This window comes from Muscardinus avellanarius (assembly GCF_963383645.1).
Source record: "Muscardinus avellanarius genome assembly, chromosome: 22".
In the NCBI taxonomy this organism is placed as follows: Eukaryota; Metazoa; Chordata; class Mammalia; order Rodentia; family Gliridae; genus Muscardinus; species Muscardinus avellanarius.
Genome location: NC_137808.1, coordinates 9,942,000 through 9,967,095, shown reverse-complemented (window position 1 = coordinate 9,967,095; position 25,096 = coordinate 9,942,000). Strand labels below are relative to the sequence as shown.

At 49.5% G+C, this 25,096-nt stretch overlaps 1 protein-coding gene across 1 annotated transcript; it reads right to left on the bottom strand.

Annotated features, from left to right (window-relative positions):
• Positions 1 to 8,990: 8,990 nt before the first annotated feature.
• Positions 8,991 to 10,106, bottom strand: GPR27 (G protein-coupled receptor 27; the record flags this gene model as incomplete). The annotated part of the gene is made up of 1 exon (XM_080718263.1): positions 8,991 to 10,106. One exon carries the CDS (start codon positions 10,104 to 10,106, stop codon positions 8,991 to 8,993), a length of 1,116 nt encoding a protein of 371 aa, XP_080574389.1.
• Between the last annotated feature and the right edge of the window lie 14,990 nt (positions 10,107 to 25,096).

The following is a 25,096-nucleotide window of genomic DNA, read 5'->3' as shown; positions in this document are numbered from 1 at the left end:
TTTGGACCCTGTGGCCCATATCTGTCATCCCAGTCCTTGGGAGGCTGAGACAGGAGGAGCACAGTTGGAGGCCAGCCTCAGCAATTTAGTGAGACCCTGTTTCCAGATTAAAAAATCAGGTGGAGACGGGCATGGTGGCGCGCGCTTGTAATCCCCGCGCTTGGGAGGCGGAGACAAGAGGATCGCGCTGGTTCGAAGCCAGCCGCGCTGGCTTAAGAGACCCTGTTTCCAAATAAAAATATAAAAATAAGTCTGGGAGTATAGCCTGGAGGTAGAAGGGCTTCCAGGAACCCCAGTACCACCAAAAAAGAAAAACAAAAACAAAATCAGGCTGAGCGTGCAGTCCAGGGATAGAACGCCCCGGGTTCAGTCCCTGGTGCCACACACGCACTGCCTGTCCATTTTGAAGTTAGCACAGGGTTTACAGAGGCACACCGTGGGTGAGATCTTAGCCCTTAGGCTGCTTGTCCCATGAACACATGGACTCTTGCAGCGCTAATTACTGTACTTTTGTTTACTTCTGTGCATGTTCAAGAAACATTCCTCGGCAAGTTTATTGCAAAAAAAAAAAAATTTACAAGTGGAATTCTGGGTAAAGCAAACTAAGCGAATTTTGCTTGGTTTGTTTCCATAGGGCGTTCAACATCTCCTTTCTTCTCATCAGTGGGGAAAAATGTAATCAGGTCGATCATTTATTCATGCCAAAGTTAAACATGACTGACTCTTATACAATCTTGATTTAAAAAAAATTTTTTGTGGTCCTGAGTATTGAACCCAGGGGCATTCTGCCTTTGAGCTGCACTCCCAACCCTATTTTACTTTTTATTTCTGAAGTAGGGTCTTGCTAGGTTGCCGAGAGTCTCACTACTAGCCGAGGTTGTTCTCGAAGCTGTGATCCTCCATTCGCAGCCCCCCAAGTCCTGGAGTGACAGGCATGCCCCACCACGCCCAGTTTACAATCTTGATTTGTGTGTGTGTGTGGGGGGGTCTTGATTTTTTTTTTTTTTTTTTTTGCGATTCTGGGGGTGGAACCCAGGGACATTCGACCTCCGAGCTATACCTCCTGCCCTATTTTTTGAAACCAGGTCTCACTGAGTTGCAGAGGGTCTCACTAAGTAGCTGAGGCTGTCGGCGAACCGCGATCCTCAGGTCTCAGCCTTCCGAGTGCTGGGATGACAAGCGTGCGCCACCACGCCCGGCTACAATCTTGATTTTGAAAATTGTTTCCTGAAGGGACATGTTACTTTACCATTCCATTTGGAGATTGTGGTGTGTGTGTGTGTGTGTGTGTGTGTGTGTGTGTGTGTGTGAAGTGTGATTGAACTCAGGGGCATTCCACCTCTGAGCCACACCCCCAACCCTGTTTTATTTTTTATTTGGTAACAGAGTCTTCATAAGTTGCCGAGGGTCTTCTAAGTTGCAGACGCTGTCTTCAAACCTAGACTCCCCCTGTCCCGGACGCTCAAGCACTGGGATGACAGGCCCGTGCCTCCATGCCTGGCTTTGGCGATTGTTTCGAATTCACTCCCCAAACTGAGGGCTTTCAAAATCTTGCAACCACTTTTCTGGGAGACCATGCAAAGTGCACAAAGCTGGGGTGCACAGAGGGGCGCAGCTGCTGCTTCTGCCTGTAGAATGGTCTCCACGGACAAGACTTTCAAAAAGTAAGCCAGGTGGGGATTGCCAAAAGAAGGCCCACGTGGACAGTCTGCGTTGATGGCGTCCCTGTGAATGAGCCCCATGCACTGTAGAGAGAAACGTGTCTCCTGCTAGAGGCTAAGCACCCGGCTCCAGTGGACCTCGGAGCTCCTTGACTCACTGACCTGCGCGGAAACAGCTGCTTCTGACTTTAACCTCTTATTAAAAGCAATGCTTTGCCGGGCGTGGTGGCGCACGCTTGTAATCCCCGCGCTTGGGAGGTGAAGACAGGAGGATCGCGCTGGTTCAACACCAGCCTCGCTGGCTTAAGGGACCCTGTTTCCAAACTATATATATATATTAGGTCTGGGAGTATAGGCCGGAGGTAGAAAGGTTCCCAGGAACCCCAGTACCACCAAAAAAAAAAAAAAGCCCAAAGTATTTCTGGGCCGGCCATGGTGCAAGCTTGTAATCCCATTCCTGGGGAGGGTGAGACAGGAGGATCGCAGGTTTGAGGACTGCCTCGGCAAGTAAGTCTCTTAGCAACCTAGCAAGACTCTTTTTCGAAGTTAAATAAATCTGGGTTTTATTTAATGCCCCTGGGTTAACCCCCAGCACCACCATCAATCAATAAGTATATATATCATTCAATAAATAAATAGCATTGTCATACAAACATTCTGGTTGAACTAAAGGCAGTCCTGGGGCATCCTACCTCCAAGCTACACTCCCACACCTCTATTTTTTATTTTGAAACAGAGTCTTAAGTTGCTGAGGGCCTCACTAAGTTGCCCAGGCTAGCCTCCAACCCATGATCCTCCTGTCTCAGCCTCCCGAGTACTGGGGTGCCAGGCATGTGCCCCCGCACCCCACGGTAAAGGTTAAGGCAAAAGGCTCAGAGAAAGTACATCAAATCATGGACTTCACGTCTCTAGATTACACTCCTAACCAAATTTCCTTGTTTATCTTCAAATTTTCATCAGCCTGATTAAAGCATGTGTGCTTTCTGAGAAAGTGTTTCGGTTCCAGAAACTCAAAGGCTTTACAAGCAAAACTAGGGTGGAAATTATGTTTTATTAAGTTAGATGTGAGTAACTCTTGCAACGTTTCCCAAATTGAGTTTCCTTCTGGACAGAATTCAGCCTAGCATGACTGTGTCTGGCTCCTTCGTAAAAACATACAAGGAAATCAACAAAAGTTTTTGTTACAGAATGTCTTCAACATGAACTTTTTATTTTTTTTATTATTTATTTATTTATTTTTTGGTGCTGGGGATTGAACCCAGACACTCTACCTCCAGGCTATACCCTTAGCCCGATTTTTTTTTTTTTTTTTTTTTTTTTTTTTTTTTGTGGGTCTGAGGATGGAACCCAGAGGCATTTGACCTCTGAGCTACAGCCCCTGCCCTATTTTTAATTCTTTATTTGAAACCGGGGCTCACTAAGTAGCTGAGGCTGTCTGCGAACCACGATCCTCTGATCCTCCGGGTCTCAGCCTCGGGAATGCTGGGATTACAAGCCCGGCTTTCTTAGGATATTTAAATGAATTTTAATCTTGCTAAGGGAAGTTAGGAGAGAACAACCACAACCACAACGAACAGGAATGAACTTTAAGTGAGAAACTTTCAGTGAGCAAACCCAGCAGAAGAACAGTGATATGCCATTAGCCAGGACCCACGGCGACTTTGTCTAATGCGCTCCTTTGAATAGACAGGTTATTAAATAGATCCCTAAAGGTGTTCGGCTCTAATGTTCTAAAAACTTACAAAGTAACTTACAAATTGTTTTTTTAAAAAATCCTTTGTCAGACCACATGTCCCCATCCTCATAAAGGCTGAGAACAATTATGCAAATAAGGTTCTAGAAATAGCTCTGGGTATCCCAGAATCCCTCAGGGCAGATATGCAAATTAGGCTGATCGTGACTAGGGGTAAAAGAATCACACACCGGAGCCACACTTGGCAGCCCGAGCTCCAGCAACCGCATCCGTCTGTCTGTCTGTCTGCCTCGCACGCAGTCATGGGTATGGGGCCATGTTCGGGGCATATAAGCAGAAGGAAGTGGGAAAATCTGTACACTAAAAGAGAAGGGTAAGGAAATCTTTATTTTGTAATGCATTTTAAATTTAACAATTTCCAGTGGGACAAGGTGGCCCGTGCCTGTCCTCCCAGTCCTTGGGAGGCTGAGACAGGAGGATTGCAGGTTCAAGAACAGCCTCTGCAATTTGGTGAGGTATTCAATCACCTAGCAAGACCCTGTTTCCAAATAAGAAATAAAATAGGGCTAGTGGTGTAGCTCAGAGGTAGAATGCCCCTGAGTTCAATCCTCAGTACCACAAAGTTACACACACACACAGAGAGATAATAAATACAATTCCTATGTTTTTTGTTTTTTGTTTTTTGTTTTTGGTTTTGGGGGATTTTTTTTTTTTTTTTTTTTTTTTTTTTTTTTTTTTTTTTTGGTGGCACTGGGGATGGAACCCAGGGGCCTTCTACCTCCGGGCTACACTCCCAGACCTATTTTATATTTTTATTTGGAAACAGGGTCTCTTAAGCCAGCTGAGGCTGGCTTCTCAGCCTCCCAAGTGCAGGGATTACAAGCGCGCGCCACCACGCCCGGCCCTGCGAAATTTTTAATAAGAGGATGTTTGGTTGGCGTGAGAAGCCATATCTGTATCTTTGAGAATATGAAAACACTTATTACTCTGTCCAGGTGCCAACCAAAAGCAAAAACAAAAAAAGAACCCAACACTTTGACCAACCCACCAACCAACCAAACAAAAAAACAATTCTCAGATATCATTTCCTGGCAGAAAGTAAGATCTTCATCCTCGAAAGCTAGGCAGACTGGCACAATTCAGGTAATAGAGATGAACCAGGGTTGAAGGCCAGCCTCTGCAAACTTGGTGACACTGTCCAAAATAAATAGGGCTGGGGGCTTAGCTCACAGGTAGAGTGCCCTGAGTACAACCCCAATACTATAACGTTAACTCATACATACATACCTACAATATACACATATATAGAGAGAGAATGAGAGAACAAGAGAGAGGAGGAAGGAGGAATGGGTGGATGAATGGATCAGTGGAACAAAGAAATATTTAAACACACCATTTTTCAGCGATGTATGTGCCTGGCCATTTACAACTTAATTTATAAGCCACGTAATAAGAGCCTTTTACCTGTTTCCTTAATGCAATTGGGAAATAAGAGTCTTGCGTTTTAACAATGCAATTTCCACGTTTCCCTGTGGCTTCCCTCTGTAATTTGAAGTGACTGAGGCTTTCAGATGTAAGTTCCTAGCTGTTCATTGACCGGGATCCAGGGTCAGCTGGGCACCTCCTTAGTCCCCACCCTCCCTTCTCTTAAACGAAATCACAGGTACCCTCTTCTGTAGCAAAAACCTGCTACCTTGCCCCATTCCTGGAGGTGGGGTGGAGTGATCTTTTGAGGGTTATCGTTTGCATTTCTCTTCAGTTCTGCCAGTACACGTTTCCTTCATACCAGGTGGTGCATGACTGTCATCCCAGGACTTGGGAGGCCAAAATGGAAAGATCGCAGGTTTGAGGCTAGCCTCTGCAATATAGTGAGACCCTCCGCAGCTTAGTGAGACCTTGTTTCCAAACAAAAAATGAAAAGGGCTGGAGGTGTAGCTCAGAGGTAGAAAGCTCATCCCCAGTACCAAACAACTTTCCTTTGTTCCGGTGACCCTATTCTTTACTGGCGCATGGAAATTAGGGCAGAAAACTCTGAAGAGAGAATTGTGTGGTTTTATTTTACGTGAAGCAATGCACTTTTAAAAGTGGATGCCAGAAAGAGCCGGACGTGGTGACCCACGCTTGTGATCCCTGCATTCGGGAGGCTGAGACAGGAGGATCACGGCGCGCGGACAGCCTCAGCTGCTTAGTGAGGTCCTTTTGCAACTCAGTGAGACCCTGTTTCAAAATAAAGAATAAAAAAATAGGGCTGGGGGGTGCAGATCGGAGGTAAAATGCCCCTGGGTTCCATCCCTAGTACTATGAAAAATAATAATAATAATAAAGATGCCAGAGGAAGTCAGAAAGAAGCATACAAGAGCCGAGAGGCGGAGACAATGGCACCCAGACAATTTTTGTTACAGTGTCTGGTTTTTCTTCTTCCTCCAAGTGGGTAACCAGAGAAGCCCAGCCCGGGACCCTTTCCAGGCACTCTGTTACAGTGTCTGAGTCCTCATTAGCCCTGTGTGCTCCACCGAAATCCTTCCCCTGGCATCTGTCTGGCTCTGCCCGGCTTTATGGTTCCAGGGCCCTTTGCCAAGTGCCCCCAATTATCTGGCTAATGTGTTAGCAGAGAAGCTACACCCCTCTCCCTGTGCCCTCCTGCCCTGTTGGCACCGGTCACTGCTGGTTGGATGGATGGGTCCATTCAGGCCGTTTTCTAGATTCTTATCATGGTTTATGATATCCGAGTTTAAACACACACTGGTGAAAAAGGCTTGATACGGTGCAGGCCTGTCACCCCAGTATTTGGTAGGTTGAGACAGGAGGATCACTGGTTCGAGGCCAGCCTCAGCAACTTGGCGAAACCCTGTTTCGAAAAAAGAAATATCTGGGCATGGTGGCGCACTCTTGTAACCCCAGCATTCGGGAGGCTGAGAGCAGAGCATGTGCGTGGGTGAAGGTGGTTCCCATCACCTGCCTTAGCCCCCCAGGGAGCGTCCCAGAAGTCAGTGGTCTTGGTATCACATCTGCCAGATGAGCTCTGGAGGGCAGCATTTCAGGTCTTCTGCATTTTAGGGCCTGGACACATACACATTTTATTTTTTATTTTCTAATGGGGTATTGCTCAGTTACTAAGGCTGGCCTTGAACCTGTGATCTTTCTTTCTCTGCCTCCTAAGTTCTGGGATTACAGGTATGCACCATCACAACCAGCTTTTACTTTCTTTTCTTTCTTGACATGGAATTCAGGGCCTCATAGGTGCTAGGTAAGTACCACTGAGCCATACCCCCAGGCCACACTTTTTTCTTTTTCTTTTTTTTTTTTTTTTTTTGCGGGTCTGGTGATGGAACCCAGGGGCATTTGACCTCCGAGCTCCACTCCCTGCCCTATTTTTTATTCTTTATTTTGAAACAGGGTCTTACTGAGTTGAAGAGGACCTCACTAAGTAGCTGAGGCTGTCTGTGAACCTCAATCCTCCGGTCTCTTAAAAAAAGTTTTGCCAGGCGTGGTGGCACACTCTTGTAATCCCTGTGCTTGGGAGGCGGAGACAGGAGGATCGTGCAGGTGCGAAGTCAAGCGCAGTGGCTTCAGAGACCCTGTTTCCAAATAAAAATACAAAATAGGTCTGGGAGTGTAGCCCAGAGGTAGAAGGGTTTCCAGGAACCCTAGTACCACCAAAAAAGAAAAAAGTTTTAAATAATTATATATGTTTACTGTTTGTTCCCTTTAAAGAGGAGTTGGGCAGATTTCTATCTTGCACACAGATTCCAGAAGATTGTCTTGGAAATGTGAATGTTCAAGCTAGGAAATCTGAAACTCAGCTTCAAGCACTAGAAAGGTACAGAAAATGAGTAACAGACATAGCCGCACATCAGTATCAACCCAGCCTCCAAGGACAGGACCGCCACTCCAGAATGAAAATACTGGTATATTTGTATAATGCAAAGAGAAATACAGATAGAAATCCTCAAAACGGAAGGGACATTAATAAAAACGGAGAATTTTAAGCCAAAAATATTAGACAGTACTTGCAGAATGTAGCCTCTCAGCTTCAAGTGACGACGTCTGACAATATTTAAAGTGATATAGTTCTTGTTAGTCATTAAAAAAACAAGCAGCTGCAGGACCGCACGGCTCCACGGAGCAAACACTCTAAGGAAATGTGTTGTTTCTGGACAAAGTGCATCATTACGTCCCAATCCTTTACACCAGGAACAACAGAACCAGCTTCGAGGCAGAAGAAGCTTCCTAAGACAGAACAAAACCGAGCTTCTCAGAGCGCAAGCTGTTCCTGTGAAAAGTAGTTTAACTTTTATTGGCAGAAAAAAAGACCTAAACTGTGTGTGTGTGTGTGTGTGTGTGTGTGTGTGTGTGTGTGTGTGTGATACTGGGGATAGAACCCAGGGGCAGTCTACCTCTGAGCTACAGCCCCAGCCCCATTTTATTATTTTGCAACAGGGTCTCGCTAAACTGCGGAGGGCCTCGCCAAATTGCGGAGGCTGGCCGCGAACCTGCGATCCTCCTGTCTCCGCCTCCCGAGGCCTGGGGTGATCTGCGTGCGCCCGCACACCCAGCTCCTAAACAATTTCCGTGTCATATTTTGCTTCTCAGAGCCAGACTACACAATCAGTACACACTAACTCATGCAACACTGTTACTTTCTCCACAGTTACTAACCAAACACCTTTTAGAAGGATCTTTAGAAGTTACAGTTCTACAGAAATGTTTCCATCCAAGATTAGCATATAATACAGAGAGTCTGTTGTCTACTTCCTTAGTACAGACTAGAAACTGACCTTGTAACTTAGCTGCATTTGAAATGACTGCCTTCCTACTAACTCCATTTCTCCTTCCTTCCTTCCTTTCTTTCCTTATTTCCTTCCTTCCTTTCTTCCTTTGACACTGGGGATTGAACCCAGGGGCTTTCTTCCTCCGAGCTATACCCCCAGTCCTATTTCATGTTTTTTAAAATTTTGAAACAGGGTCTCAATAAATTGCTGGGTCTGGCCTCAACCTGCGTTCCTCCTGTCTTGGCCTCCCAAGCGCTGGGATGACAGGCAAGTGCCACCACGCCGGGCTCTGACTCTCATTTTTATATTTTAGGTTCAATACGGAGTCACTGATCTCCTCAACACTTCCGAAGGACCAGCACAGCACAAGCGACCCTGGGTCTGTCATTCTGCAGGGTTAAGACAATGTCCCTTCCTCCTGCTTCCAACAGAAGACCCTGAAGGCAGGTAAGCACGAAGCTCCCCCTGGCTTGGCCTCCTGTCTTGCCATCCGTAATGCCACCGGGGTTGTCAAAAATAGCTTCTGTAGAAAACCGGCCGGTGATGTTTAGGAAACCTTGCGGAAGAAAATTACTTAGAGAGAGAGAAAAAAAGAAAAAACAAAGAGCTCGCACGAGGAAGAAGATCTGTCAGTTCCAGTGCAAAAAAGTTCTGGAAGAGACACACATACAGGGGCCGGGGACCTCGAGTCCCCCTCCTCGCCCCCCAACGAGGAGGATCCTGTGCCATCCCAGCCGTCGTCGGGGGCCCACCACGAAAAGTCACGTTGAAGGCAGCTTAGAAAATCCCCGAGCAGAGCAGCGGAGGGCAGGAGGCGGAGAAGCGAGGCCGGGAGGGGGACCCGGCTGGCGGGCGGCGTGGGCCTCACAGGCCGATGACCTTGAGGTCGCAGGGCAGCGCAGCGGCCTGCCGGGCCTGGGGGCTTTGGCAGCAGGGGAACTGCGCCCTGAAGCAGTCCCGCAGCTCGCGGTTGAAGAGGAGGCACACCACGGGGTTGATGCCGGCCTGGGCGAAGGTGAGCCACACCGAGGCGGTCAGGTAGGCCTGGGGCACGGCGCCCGGCCGCACGAGCACGCGCAGGTAGCTGGCCACCACGTAGGGCCCCCAGAGCAGCAGGAAGAGCAGCGTGACGGCGTAGAACATCCTGCACAGCCGCTTCTCCGTCTTGAACTCCTCCAGCACCAGCAGGCGCCGCGCGCCGCGGCCCGGCCCGGCCGGCCTGATGCCCACGAGCGCGGGCGGCGTGGGCCCGCGGCCGAAGCCCGCCGTCCAGTTGGCGGCCGCCTGGCCCGTGGCCCCGGGCCCGTGGAAGGTCCAGTCGTGGCTGACGGCGGGCACGAGGCGCGCGGGCCGCATCTTGCGGCGGTCGTGAATGAAGAGCAGCAGGCGCAGGTAGACCAGGTGCGTGGCGCCCACCACGGCGGCCAGCAGCAGCAGGAAGCCCAGCGCGCCCGGGGCGCCGTCGGGCCGCTGCTCCAGCGCGCAGGGCGCGTCCTCGCCCTCGCCGCCGCCGCCGTCCAGCACGGGCGGGAAGGCCGCGGCCAGCGCCAGCGCCCAGGCGGCGCACACCAGCAGGGCGGCGCAGGGCCAGCCGGCCAGGCGCTCGGCGTAGAAGCGGTGGTGCGCGATGGCCAGGTAGCGGGTGACGCCCGCGCCGAGCAGCAGGAAGGCGGCGTGGAAGCAGAAGAGCGCGGCCAGGAAGGCCACCAGCTTGCAGCCCAGCGCGCCCGGGGGCACGGCGCGCCGCGCCGCCAGCATGACGGCCGGCAGGCAGGCGAGCGCGCGCAGCCCGTCGGCCAGGCTCAGGTCCAGCAGCAGGTAGTAGGGCGCGCGGTGCAGGCTGCGCTCCCGCACGATGAGCAGCGCGAACAGCGCGCTGCCCGCCAGGCTCACGCACAGCAGCAGGCTCAGCGTGGCCAGCTTGAGGCCCAGCGCGGCCGCCTCGCCGCCGCCGCCGCCCGGCTCGCTCGCGTTGGCCATCGCCCGGTGCACGGACCTCCCCGCCCCGTGCACGGACCTCCCCGCCCGGTGCACGGACCTCCCCGGCGGCCTTCGTGCGCGCCCCGCGCCCAGGGCCCCGGCCTGCGCGCCCCGGGCCCCCGGGCCTCCCCGGGCCTGCACGCCCGGGCCTCGCCTTCCCGCCGCGCCCGCACCAGGCCCTCCCCGGCCCGCAGCCCACCCCGCGATCCCCGCACCGCAGCCCGGCTCAGCCCGGCTCCGGCCCCCCGCGCCGCCGCGCCGCCGCCGCCGCCATCTCAGCAATGGTGCGCGCAGGAGGCCACGGCCACTCCCCGCGCCCCGGACAGCCCCGCGCCGCCGCCGCCGCCGCCGCCCGCAGCCCCCCGCAGCCCGCGCTCACGCCCCGCCGCCGCCGCCGCCGCCGCCTGGAGCTCGGCTCTGCCCCCGCCGCCGAGCCCCCTCCCCTGAGCCCCGGCGCGCCGCCGCCGCCGCCGCCGCCGAGGCAGCCCGGGCCCGGCCGGGCTGGGGCGCTGCGGCTGCACCGCCGCGGGGAGGCTGGGCCCGGGACGGGTCGCGGTGGCCGCAGGTAACGGGCGGGGAGTGGCCTGGCTCCGCGGGGTCGGGAGGCCTGGGCTGCAGGGTCTGGGGTGCGCTGCTAATAATAGTTACCTAAGGGCGCCGGTGGCTCGGGGAGACCAGGTGCGCCCCGCTGCCAAGGGAACTGCAAAGTTAGCTCTGTGGGGAACCCCACTTGGCACCCGCCCCCGAGGAAGCGGAGGCTTGGGGGGTCAGGGGAGCGTGGACCCCCGACGTGGCGCGGTGGGGTGTGGGGCGCACTGTCCTGACTCCCAGAGCCCCGGAGAGCATCCTAGATACCGGCCTCCTGGGATATGTGTCTTCTGGGTGGACCTGAAAACAGTAACCCCTGGTTCTGAGCCTCAGACGCCAAATCCGCCGGGCTTGGCTGGCACCAGCTCATACTGGACTCTCCATCTTGGGCCATCTCATCGGCCCGCCTGTCTTACTTTCTGTCACTGGTCTCTCTGTTCATTTCTATAATTTCTCACTTTTCTTTCTTTCTTTCTTTCTTTCTTTCTTTCTTTCTTTCTTTCTTTAACTTCTCAAAACCCTGTCCTTTGTAAATGTTTGGAAACAGGGTCACGCTGAGTTGCAGAGGGCCTGCCTGAGTTACAGAGGGCCTTGCTGAGTAGCAGAGGGCCTGGCTGAGTTGCAGAGGGTCTGGCTGAATTGCAGAGGGCCTTGCTGAGTTACAGAGGGCCTCGCTGAGTTGCAGAGGGCCTCGCTGAACTGCAGAGGGCCTCCCTAAGTTGCAGAGGGCCTGTCTGAGTTGCAGAGGGCCTCGCTGAATTGCAGAGGGCCTCGCTGAGTTACAGAGGGCCTCGCTGAGTTGCAGAGGACCTCTCTGAGTTGCAGAGGGCCTCGCTGAGTTGCAGAGGGCCTCCCTAAGTTGCAGAGTGCCTGTCTGAGTTGCAGAGGGCCTCACTGAATTGCAGAGGGCCTCGCTGAGTTGCAGAGGGCCTCGCTGAGTTGCAGAGGACCTCTCTGAGTTGCAGAGGGCCTGGCTGAGTTGCAGAGGGCCTCGCTGAGTTGCAGAGGGCCTCCCTAAGTTGCAGAGTGCCTGTCTGAGTTGCAGAGGGCCTCACTGAATTGCAGAGGGCCTCGCTGAGTTGCAGAGGGCCTGGCTGAGTTGCAGAGGGCCTGGCTGAGTTGCAGACGGCCTCCCTAAGTTGCAGAGGGCCTGTCTGAGTTGCAGAGGGCCTCACTGAATTGCAGAGGGCCTCGCTGAGTTGCAGAGTGCCTGTCTGAGTTGCAGAGGGCCTCTCTGAGTTGCAGAGGGCCTGGCTGAGTTGCAGAGGGCCTCGCTGAGTTGCAGAGGGCCTGGCTGAGTTGCAGAGGGCCTGGCTGAGTTGCAGAGGGCCTCCCTAAGTTGCAGAGGGCCTCGCTGATTTGCAGAGAGCCTCGCTGAGTTGCGGAGGGCCTCGCTGAGTTGCAGAGGTCCTTACTGAGTTGCAGAGGGCCTTGCTGAGTTGCAGAGGGCCTCGCTGAGTTGCAAAGGGCCTGGCTGAGTTGCAGAGAGCCCTTCTGAGTTGCAGAGGGCCTGGCTGAATTGCAGAGGGCCTGGCTGAGTTGCAGAGGGCCTCCCTGAGTTGCAGAGGGCCTGGCTGAGTTGCAGAGGGCCTCCCTGAGTTGCAGAGGGCCTGGCTGAGTTGCAGAGGGCCTCCCTGAGTTGCAGAGGGCCTGACTGAGTTGCAGAGGGCCTCGCTGAGTTGCTGAGGCTGTGATCCTCCTGTCCCAGCCTCCCAAATATCAGGATGAAAGGAATGCGTTACCATGCCTGGCCTGACCTTCTTACAAGTCTCCAAGCTCTTTGAAGGCCAAGGGGCCCTGTATGGTTGGTTTTGTTTTTGGATACTGCCCTGTCCCTGATACATAAAGTGGTAAAGTAAAACATACGGAATATGTTGTTTCTCAGTTACAAAAATTCTCTTTTTTATGCAGAAAATTGTTTCTTGCCTGCCCACCACAGGCAGGGCCGGCATCTCGATGGGCACTTCCAGGGCAACCTGAGATCACAAAGGGTTTTGATTGTTAGCCTACATTGAATCTAAAGTTTGGTCTGTAGACAGTAGGGAGCCATGGTTTAATTTTATTATTAAGCCAGGGTTTTAATTTTTATTTTATTTTAATTAATTTTATTTATTATTTTTTATTTTTTCGGTACCAGCTTTTGAGGAGGGGAAGAACAGATGTCTTTAGACCTGTGCTTCGGTATATGACTCCTTTGGCATCAGTGTTTAGACAGAGCAGGGCAGAAGGTCTAGTCCTGAACCTCAAACTGGGTGTGCAGAAATGACTAGGATGCTGATAAAAAAAAGTAGATTCTGATTTTGTAGGCCCAGGAGGGGCCTGGATGGTGTGCACTTCTGATGAACTCTCGACAGACACTACCTACTGCTCCTAATCCATGCTTCGATTATTATAGCCTTTGAGGACAGAAGGGAAATGTTTGCAAAAGTCCAGCAGAAGTCCAGGGTGGTGGTACATGCCTATAATTTCAGTCCTTGAGAAACTGAGATGGAAAGATGGCAGTTTCGAGGACAACCACAGCAACCTAGAGAGACCTTCGGCCACCTAGCAATACCCTGTTTCAAAAAAGGAAAAAATTTTAAAAATGGCTGGAGGGGGGTAGTTTGGAGGTAGCATTCCCCTGGGTTCAATCCCACATACCAAGAAAAAAAAAAAGGCCAATTTGATGGAGCTGCATGTGTCTTGGTCTTGGGACTCTTGAGTGGGTAGGGCCAGTGGCTGACCAGCTGATAAATAAATATATGTTGGCAGAAAAGAGAAAGACAGTCTGGAGGGTTATCGCTTAGGAATCTCATCTTGACGAAGGCAAACAAGTGCATAGGAGTTTATTTTCCTCATGAGAGAAGGCGTGCAGGGGTCAGTGGTTCCTGGCATTGACTGATGAGTTCGCGGGCCAAGTCTGCAAATCTTTAAGTCCTCCTCTCTCTCGATCGAAACAGGCTGTAGCCGTTGTTTCTGCAAAAAGAAGAGGGCAAGAGTGAATGTGTTCCTGCTCTTCGAGCCCCGGCCCCAGAGCTTTCTAGAAGTCCTGCATTCTGATAAACACGTCATTGGTCACCACTCAGCCGGGCAGGAAGGAGGGAGGGGAACGTAGCTCTTTATTTCTTTGTTTAAAGCCAGATGCATAGCCCTTTCTTTTGCCTTTAACTCCCCAGCCCTGTTTTATCTTTGTTTTGAAACAGGGTCTCGCTAGGTTGCTGGGAGTCTTGCTAAGTTGCTGAGGCAGGCCTTGAACCTGCAATCCTCCTATCTCAGCCTCTAAGTACTGGGATGACCGGTGTGTGCCCCTGAAGGGGGAGCTCTTGTGCATCTTGGGCCTTAGTACTCCCCCCGCCCCCAACCCGGCTCTCACCACCAGTAGGTGTGGGAGCTGGGGTCACTGGACAAAACCGTGACTTTAACGTCATCCTTCCCATGGGGGCAAACAGCCTCTTTTTCTTTTTTTCTTTTTTTGTTACCTAAGAACAAGAAGCAGAGGATGGTTATGGGTCAACAGTGACAGTGAAGAGGAGGGCAGGTAGGGCTTCACAAAACCCTTGGTTTTTACAGTGAGACCCACTAGCAGCTGAAAGGGAGGTGGGACCCATATTCCCCCACGCCTGGCGAACCCCACTACCTAACACACTTACGTGAACCCTCAATATGATTTGTTCTCATATATAGATATCAATCGGCAAGACTCTTGACTTCTTAGAAACTTACATGTTTCCATTTACAAGATGAGACACTGGATCAAACGAGCCCTGAGGATCCTGGGTTCTGCATTTTCCTGTATACTTGAGAAAGAGCACGTGGGTTCCGTAACCCAAAGTGAGAGGGCAGATCTCCAGGACAGACGGTGGGGAGAGAGTTTCATGCCTCATCATTTAAAATACTCTGGTTTCTACTGTGACCGGTGGCCCTGTGTGCCGCTGGTCTTTGCGAGCTGAGATGTGGCTTACTGTCGGCCAAGAATCAAATACCAGGGGTATCAGTAGAAAATACATAAATCACGACACTTTCTCGGCATTTATATGTCTGCATCTTCCATTCGCAACATTCATTCCACAGATGAATACTTAAGGAAAATCCATTAACGTCTCACCAGCCAGAATCGACTTATTTTCCTTATTTTAATTATTTCTAGGAAGCTCTGGGCAGGACTCTTAACTACTTTCTTAGGCCCCATATTGAGCACCTGCGTGTCGGAGCAAAGCAGTTCTCTGAGATTTTTCCCTATAAAAATTTTTTCCATTTTTCCCATAACCAAATTTTTCCTATTACACATAGAGAGAAAAGTTGGAATTTGTCCCCAAATCAGATATGTCACATTTTTTTGTGGCACTAAGAGACTGAACCTAAAGGGATCCTAGCTCTGAGCTATAGCCCCAGCTACTTTTATTATATTTATTTATTTATTTATTTATTTATTTGTGTGTGTGTGTGTGTGTGTGTGTGTGGTACCTGGAATTGAACCCAGGGGCGATCTACCTCTAAGCCATATCCCCAGCCCCGTTGTTTTTTTTTTTTAATTATTTTTTATTTTGCAAAAGGGTCTCACAGAGTTGCAAAGGGCCTCACATAGTAGCAGAGGCTGTCCGTGAACCTGCAATCCCCCTGTCTCAGCCTCCCAAGTACTGGGATTACAAGCATGCACCACCACGTCCAGCTCGCTTTTACCATTATTATTTTTTATTTTGAGACAAGGTCTCACTAAGTTGCCAGGGGGTTTCCCTAATTTGCTCAGGCTGCCCTTGAACTTGCGATCCTCCTGTCTCAACTTCTCAAATGCTGGGATTACAGGCATATGCCACTGGGCCCTCCTTAAAATCACCTCCTTTTTATTTATTTATTTATTTTTTTGGTGGTACTGGGGTTCCTGGAAGCCCTTCTACCTCAGGGCTACATTCCCAGACCTATTTTATATTTTTGAAACAGGGTCTCTTACGCCAGCACAGCTGGCTTCGAACCTGCGCAATCCTCCTGTCTCCGCCTCCCAAGCGCAGGGATTACAAGCATGCGCCACCATGCCCGGCAAAATCACCTCCTTTTTAAAAAATGCAAAAAATATCTGTTATATCTTCCTCTTTCCCTACATTTATATCTAGTTTAATTTTATTTTTTATTTTTTTGGTGGTACTGAGGTTTCTGGAAGCCCTTCTACCTCTGGGCTACACTCCCAGACCTATTTTATAGGGTTTTTTAAATTTTGGAAACAGGGTCTCTTAGGCCAGTGCGGCTGGCTTCGAACCTGCGCGATTCTCCTGTCTCTGCCTCCCAAGCATGGGGATTACAAGCGTGCGCCACCATGCCCAGCTACATTTATATCTAAAAAAGAAGGTGAACACCCAGGTGTTCCTTGTCTTTTTTTTTTTTTTTTTTCAGGTCTGGGGATGGAACCCAGGGGCATTAGACCTCCAAGCTACATCCCCTGCCCTATTTTTTATTCTTTTTTTTTGTGGTACTGGGGTTCCTGGAAACCCTTCTCTATCTCCGGGCTACACTCCCAGACATCTATTTTTTTATATTTTTATTTGGAAACAGGGTCTCTTAAGCCAGAGAGGCTGGCTTCGAACCTGAACAATCCTCCTGTCTCAGCCTCCCAAACGCAGGGATTACAAGCATGCGCCACCACACCCAGCGCTATTTTTTATTCTTTATTTTGAAACCGGGTCTCACTGAGTTGCAGAGGGCCTCACTAAGGAGCTGAGGCTGGCCGCAAACCGCGATCATCCGGTCTCAGCCTCCTGAATGCTGGGATTACCAGCATGCGCCACCACGCATGCTGAACAATGTAATTAGTGAAGCCTTCTGGGAACTTGTGGTTCTAGAATTATAGTGTTTGGGGGAGACAAGAGCTAGACACCTACTTTGCCATAACCTCTCTTTGGCAAGGAAGTCCAGAGCCTGCACTCTGGTTGAGTCTTGGGAAGGTCATGGGAAGAGATAGAGGAAGAGAAATTATGAGTTCATCTTTCTTTCTTTCTTTCCTTCTTTCTTTCTTTCTCTTTCTTTTTTTCTTTTTTCTTCCTTTCTTTCTTTCTTTTTTGTGGTACTGGGGCTCCTGGAAACCCTTCTACCTCCGGGCTATACTCCCAGACATATATATATATATATATATATATATATATATATATATATATATATATATATTTCCAATATATATATATATTGGAAACAGGGTCTCTTAAGCCAGTAGGGCTGGCTTTGAACCTGCGCGATCCTCCTGTCTCCGCCTCCCAAGTGCAGGGATTACAAGCGTGTGCCACCACGCCTACCTGCCCAGCTTTATTTTTTTTTAACAAATTTTGAAACAGGGTCTCACTAAGATGCTGGGTGTCTTGCTATGGTGCTGAGGCTGCCCTCACAGTTGTCAACCTCTTGCCTCAGTCTCCTGAATCTTGGGGGTGACAGATATTCACCATCACTCCTGTATCCCTCGGCTACCTTAATCCACAAAGACGTTCAGGCTGCCTCTTGGGCAGGGCTGTGACTTTGTATATGAGCCCAGGCAATGATTTCTTAGCGATTGCCTTATTAAAGAGCTAGAAATATTTGCTCAGCACAGGACTTGGGCTCTGTGTCCCCATCAAGAAGGGCCTCTGCTCTTGCCAGTGGTGGTGACGAGACACTTTAGCTTCCAGAGAACCCTCTCCATCCTGGACCACCCCGTCAGAAAGAGGTGCTAGCGAAGGAAAGGGGATGGCTGCAGTAAGAGGAAGGAAGTCAGGGCTCACTCGAAGTCGCCCACCCCTTCAGCACGCCTCAGTGGATTTATATTATGGGTTTCATTTTCATCTGATGTCTCCTTATTGACGCACCGACTCTTTTGCAAGTAATTTTAATTCTCTGTTTGACGAGAGCGGGGCTCTGTGTCTTCCTGTACACAATGAAGGAAACGATTGTTTTTTAATGGAGATAAGGGATTTCAGCTACAACAATTTCTCCCATTTAGCGGAGATGAACACCTAGTTAGATGAACCTCGTTCCTACTATGATCTTAACACATCCTGTTGCCATGACAACCTGTACTTACCAGCTTGGCTGGCAAAAAAGAAGCATTTGGATTCTTTCTTTGATAGAAAGATTTGATCAAGCACTGGGGCTCCAGTCTCTGAATGCCAATAATTGAATTCCAGTTTGGGGCCATTTTGGGGGTTAACATGGGCTACTTTTCTGAGTTAGCAACCTCAAGCCCATTTTGGAGGGTAAATTCACCATCAGAATAAAAGGAATCCAGACGTGGTAGCGCCTGCCTGTCACCCCAGTGCTTGGGAGGTTGAGACGGGAGGAGCCCAGGTTGGAAGCCAGCTCAGCAATTTAGCAAGACCCCCAGCAACTCAGTGAGACCCTGTGTCAGAATAAAAAATAAAAAGGGCTGGGGATGTAGCTGAGAGGTAGAACACCCCAGGTTCAACCTCTAGTACTTAAAAAAAAAACTAACAATAATAAAATAATAAAAGGAGAGCCGCCCCATGGTAAATGCCAGTGAAATGAAGAAGGTACTTGTATGGGCCATAATAATTTTCTGATATCTTCCAGTCAAATTAAATCAACAGGGCTGATGCACTAACTTAGTAAAATACTCTCAGATTTGATGGTGCATGAGCCAGTTATCAGTTCCCATCTGGTCAATGTAATCAGTCAGCTTATTTCTCTGCTACTAATTTATACCTCGCCTCTCCGGGTGCTGTGTGCCTTCTTACAGCTAAATTTTTATTCTTGCAAGGAGTATGGTTTTATTAACGATTTTCTCTCGGAATGAAAAATAGGAAATTATTTGCATCATTAACTGTGCTTTTGCAAAATAGGGAAAATATGGTGTTGCATTTTATTGACAAGATTATGTTTAATGTAACAATATTTTAGCCCAGTGAGATAAGAAAACATGAACCTTGGGCATTTTAGGAATGACAGGGTCCCAAGCCAAATTTAGGATAATTCAGAGTGTGGTTCTAAGAGATTTCAAGAGAACAAAAGTGATTTTTATCTTTTTTTACACTAGGGATTTAACCCAGGGGCGTCCTATTTCCAAGCTATACACCCCCAGCCCTATTTTATTTATTATTTTGAAACACCGTCTTGCTAAGTTTCTGAGGGTCTCACTAAGTTGCTGAGGCAGGCCTCGAACTTGTAACCCTCTTGTCTCAACCTCCTGAGTACTGGGATTACATCCATCTGCCCCACACCTGATATGATCTGTCTTAAAAACCACTGTCAATGATAGCAGATATTTGTAGCTTGAAGTAGTGCAAAGACACGTGGCCGTCATTGTAGCTCCTATTTTATTATGGACCTAAAAATGTCAATAAGTGTATAATTTAGCCTTTGGGAAAGAAAATATCTTACTACAAACGCCATTTTATTTATTTATTTTGGTACTGGGGATTGAACCCAGGGGCATTCTATCTCAGAGCTACATTCCCAGCCCTGTTGTATTTATTTATTATTTTTGAAACAGAGTCTCACTAAATTGCAGAGGGCCTCACTAAGTAGCTGAGGCTGGCCAGGAAGCTTCCATTCTGCTGTCAGGCCTGGCATAAGAAACCTTTAAAGAAATAACATGATCCACACTGAACACTCTGTGTCCAGTATGTAGCAAAAGCAAATAGACAAAAAAAGAGCAAGAAGTAGGACTGTGCCATCCTGCTGGGGATAAAAGGAGAGATTTAGTAGCGACAGAGTTCTCCTTGGCCCGCACACCTCTTGGGAGCAACTTCCTGATCCCTACTGGAGGACTTTATACAGAAGTGACAGTTCTGAAAAATGTATGAAATGGAAGTTTGGGGGCAAAAACAAATAATATCGCTTCATTTAAAAAAATTATTTTCCTTTACTGATTGCCCTTCAGTTGATAATAGATTCTCAGATTTTAGGGTACTTGGATTTTAAGGAGCAAATGACTTACGAAATGTCTCCATCTATGCTTTAGTGAACGTTTTCATTTGTTCGTTTTGTTTTTGTGGTACTGGGACAATTTACCTCCCAGTGGCATTTTACCTCCAAACGATACCCCACCCTTGTTATTTAAATTTAATCAATTAATTTGTTCATTTATTTTGTGGTACTAGGGATTGAACCCAGGGGCATTTTCCCTCTGAGGTATGCCTTCAGCCCTATTTTATTTTCTGTTTTGAAACAGGGTCTTGCTAGGTTGCTGGGGGTCTCACTAAATTGCTGAAGCTATCCTCAGACCTGTGATCCTCCTGTCTCAGCCTCCCAAGTACTGGGATTACAGCTATGTGCCACCATTCCGAGCTAATAAAAGTAATTTTAATAGAAGAATTCATTATTCAGATATTAGTTGAGTGTGCACCACCCAAACATTATCATATTCTCTTAGGCTTTCAACGGTGAGCACCCACCCCCAGGGGCTTGGGCTAAGTGTATAGGGAGATGTGGTGTGGGTATGCATGTTGGTATAGGACTCATAGCCTTCTAATATTTCACTGAATAAATTTATATTTTCTGTATAAGGTTATGTGTGTGTGTGTTTGTGTGTGTGACTGGGATTTGAACCTGGGGCCTTGTGTCTGCTGGGCAAGCACTTTACTATTAATGCTTACATCTCCAGCCTTTTTTTATTTTGAGACAGGGCCTCACTAAGTTACCCAGGCTGGCCTGCAACTTTGTGATCCCCCTGCCTCCACCTCCCAAGTCCTGGGATGACCCCTGCACCTTTAGAACCCTGCCAACCAGGGTCGGTCGAGTTTTTTCTGTGCGCACGTTGCAAAAGATGGTCTCTTGTTGGCATCTGTGTGTCCCAAATGAGGAAGCTAGGGGCTCAGGCAGGCTGAGAGCTTGCCAGGATCGCACAGCTTACCTACGCAGGGTCTCATTTAACACTCAGATCAAACTCGCTCAAAACAATCAGCCCTAAGCCATCCCTCAACTGCCACCAACACCCCCTGGCTCCCAGGACAGGCTCCAGTCTCCCCAACCCTCCCAGCACCACCAACTTTTAACACTGGGCATTGCTGAAAGTTCCGAGTCTGGACCTTCCAGCCAGGCCTGTGCCTGTGCTCTGGATGGCCACGGGGTCTGCCACCTAGTGGACACTGGGTGCCTTTCTCTTGAGAGCTTCCAACACAAGGAGCTGGAGTTCCCATGGAGAAGACAGGCCTGAGTATTTATAACATCACACCCTGTAAACAGGGAGCTGCTTAGTCTTGGAGAAGGAGCCCAGCAACACAGACAGCACACTGCCTGTGAGCTCCTACACCTTTTCAACAAACACTGGCGGTATAATTTTCTATATCTGCGTCTGCACGCACGTTGGAAGGTCCCGGCTCCCTGGCACGGGTTTTCCTTCATCCGTCGCCATCACTGGTGAATCTCAGGACCTCAGGCTGCTAGCTTTTTCAAAGAATACTTGCAGCGGATAGTTCTAGAATGTGAAATGAATGAACACTTAACATTCGTGGCATCTTTATGTCCCATCAGGCCCTTGATATTTCTAGTTAATCCTAATGATGGTTTGGAAAGATATGTGCTGTCAGGATACTCATTCCCAAGTACAGGGAGAGGAGAATTTTACCAGGTATAGGAAGAGCTATTTTTTCTTTTCTTTTTCCTTTTTTTTTTTTTTTTTTTTTTGGCATTTGTGTGGTACTGGGGACTGAACCTAAGGGCATTCTGCCTTTGTGCTACACTTCTAGCCCTATTTTATTTAATTTTATCTGGAAAGAGGGTCTCACTAGGTTGGTGAGGGTCCTATTAAATTGCTGAGGCTGGCCTAGAACCTATGATCCTCCTGTCTCAGCCTCGCAAGTACTGGGATGATAGACATGCCCCATTTTACTGGGTCAAGAGCTGGTTTGGGACTTGAGTTTTTCCACTTTAGAGACCTGCCATTTATCTACTGGGCACAGTACCTCCCATGGTCCTTTGCTTTGTGTTTATAATATTGCCACCGTTTCGTAAAGAAGTAGAAGTAGCTCCTCTCAAAAGGACCACTAGATCACTAGGTATTTCCTGCCCATTCTGATTGTGGAACTGTGACGGGGCTGTCAGTGGAGGGATTGCCACTAGCTAGTTTGATGGCTCTGAGACTCATATAGTGTTCTTGGACCTCAGTTTCCTCGTGGCTTAAGGGAGGAGACCAAGCTAGCATCCCTGGCTACCAACCCAACTCAATAGTCTACTGCTCCTGAGACTCCCAGGGAGCGGGATGCGAGTGGAAGAGAGAGAGGACCACTCGTTACTAGGCAACCGACACCCGCCTCACCCACGTTGTCATGGTGATGGTGAAAGTTGGGCTGATGGGATTACCAGCTCCTGCTAATTGCAAGGGAGCGCTCAAGGTCTCTGTCGCTTCCTTGCTTCTAGCTGGCTTTGACTTTCTCGTTCTCCTAGGAACTGTGGGGAGATCTCCCTCTCTCCTCCACGTGTAGCCCGCCCGGGGCAGCCCTGGGCCAGTGGCAAGCAGCTGGACAGGGAGCCTGGCTAAGATCTCTGAGTAACTGTGTGACCTTGGGTGGGTTCCCCAGCTACTCGTTTGGAAAATAAAGGTGTTGGAAGAGTGACCCCCCCCCCCAGTTAAGGTTCTTCCTGGCCCTCACATCCTTGAGGGCCTGACATGCCGGGGGAGCGTGTCAGGGAACAGACCGCGGTGTTACTAAGCAACCAGCGGGCACCCTGCCCAAGTTGCTGTGGTGACTGGGTGCCGGCGGGGCGGGGAGCTGCTGCGGCGGCTAATTGCTTAATTATTTATGAGTGCCTCAAGTCCTCTCCGTTGTTTCTGTTGCTAGGGGCTGTGGGGTCACCTTCTCTTCCTCGCCCTTGCCACCCCAAGCCGTCTGTGTCGCGCGGCATGCGGCGTGGGAGCGCCGCGGCCTGGACGTCAGGCCATCCGTGGCCTAGTCTCGCCTCTGTCACTCCCTAGAGCTGTGGCCTCAGGTGAGTCGCCTCGGTCCCTCGTTGGTCAAGCCTTAGGTCCACTTAGAGCATCCCCAAGTCCCCTTGCTCTCCCGGGAAATTCTAATTTCTGCCGCCCAGGCGCAGAGCGGGAAGATGAGGACAATATTCCTCATTTGTTTCCTGTAAGGACGGTTATAAAGAGCAGTAAGAATAACCAAGGCCCGGTGGACACGTGTCCACCGGGCAGGAGATGAGCGTTGTCAGCTGGGCGCGGTGGCACACACCTGGCACCCCAGGACTTGGGAGGCTGAGATAGGAGGATTGCAGGCTCAAGGCCAGAGCCAGAAACTTAGTGAGACCCTGTTTCCAAATTAAAAGTAAAATAGGGTTCGATTGTAGCTTGGAGGTCGAATGCCTCTGGGTTCAGCCTCAATAGCAAAAAAGCTAAAAAAGAAGAAAGTCGTCTCCTAGTCCTCTCCCCTCCTCTTAGCCACTCACCTGGCCCCCTTCATTTGCCTTGTACCACCAGCTCCCCAAACTGACTGGGGGTGCTTCCCAGTGCAAGGTACACGTGGGCAGTTAGGTCACTGCAACAGAAACAGGAATGGGTATAAAAATGGTGATACTTCTTCATGAGTTAATACTTACATTGTGGCTGAATAACAAACATAATTTTGAACATCCTAGAAATCATGGCAAAAATAGGAGACTGATAATTACCTCTCGAGAAAGGACCGCCAGGCTGTTTCTAGTTCTGTATTCTAGGAGAAAGTTATCATGTGGCACACACTTCCTTTCATTGAAACTACAGATTAAAAAAAAAATTTTTTTTAAAAAAGCTCTTTCTTGCCCTGTGTATTGTTAAGGGGCACAAAAAAGAATCAGAATTTTATAATTTGTGTAGTTTTCTAATCATTGGAAAGCAAAGCTTCCTCTCTACCAATGCTTTAGAATTCTTTGCAGATAAATGTCACGTAGAATAAATTTCCAGAACCAGCCATTACTTATAAGTCAGTTACGTATAAATTCATGTAACTACTTTACACAGCAATTTGGCACTGTGTATCAGATTTTTTAATGCTGCTAGCAATTCAACTTCTCTGGACCTTCTCTGAGATAAATATGTACAGATGAAGATTATATATATATATATATATATGAATGCTGACAGTCACATTTTTTATAGAAGAATGGCCAGAGACTGCATTCACGTCAAGGGCCAGCGAATTAAAGGATATTACTTCTTTACAATGAATTACTTTGCGGCCAGAAAGATGAGGGAGAGCTATATGTTTTGATATGGGAAGTCTTTTAAAATAGAATAAGTAAAAAAAAAAAAAAAGAACTTGCAGTGTTGGTATTAAGGCTGCTATTTCTGTTATTTAAAAGCTCTAAAGACACAATTCATAAATCTAGATAAGCGCTTGTGGGTGCACACTTGGGTTTTTTTGGGCTGAAGCTGGGAACCTTGGCTTCCTCTGGGCAGGAAGATGGATGGCCTTGGGAGAAAGGGAGACCCCCTAGGTATGACTCTCTGCCCCTGTTGGTCTCTGCTTAGAGAAGCGGGGAGCCTGAGAGTTGGGAGCCAAGACTCCGGAGCCTGAACACTTGTGCTCATATCCCAGCGTGAGCACTCACCAGGGGAACTTACCTTCTCTGTTCTTGTATGTGAGATGGGTGCATGCTACCTATCCCTAGGTGGTTGACGTTCACAGGACTCAGCGTGCTCAGAACAGTCTAAACAGTGCCGCGGACACATCTTATTGGTGAGCACAGAGGGAGAGATGAGACCCCAGCGATGCTGCTGACTGGGGCTCGGTGTCCCAGCCCTGGAAGGACTTCATAGACACAGCAGCGCCGCCGTGTCCTGTAGGGCTTGTGTCGGAAACGGTGCCCAAAGCATCTCTCTTGTTACCGTCGTGTCCCTCCTTTGGTTTCCTGTTGGGGCGGGCTGGGCGTGCAGCTCAGAGGTGGAATGCCCCTGGGTTCAGTCCCCAGTGCCACAGAACTAGATGGCTGGCTGGACAGATAAGATAATAAATAGATCAGGGACAGACTAGCCAGAAAGGCAGGTTCCCGGAGTGTGGCCATAACCATGGTGATGTGCGGTGTTCACACGCATGCATCCATCACGCATCCATTCTTCTTCTGCATAGTTTTAGAGACCCGGGCAAGGGCTGTGCCGCAGGGCAGGGCTCTGGGAAGTCAGATCCGCACTGACTTGGGGCGGGTCAGAGGCCTGGGAAGAGAGGGCTCTGTTCAATCTGCGGGGCTTCCTCCTCTGTCCTGGCCCGCAGACTCTGAGATCCCTCCTCGGGAGCCCGCCATGCAGGATCCTCTCACTGGGGCACTGGGTGGCTCTGATCCCTTCAGATCCCCTCAGTAGGAAACTAGCGGGTATGGAAGGGATGCACTGTTGACCTGTGCCTGGTCCCCAGCCCCTTCTGTCCGTCTGGCCTCCCCTGCTGCCCTCGGGGCGCTGCAGTCCCTCCATCCAGTTGGTCATTGGTCCCCTCTCCATCTCTCTGCCACATCCATCCTCCTCCCTCCTGCAGCCATCTGCC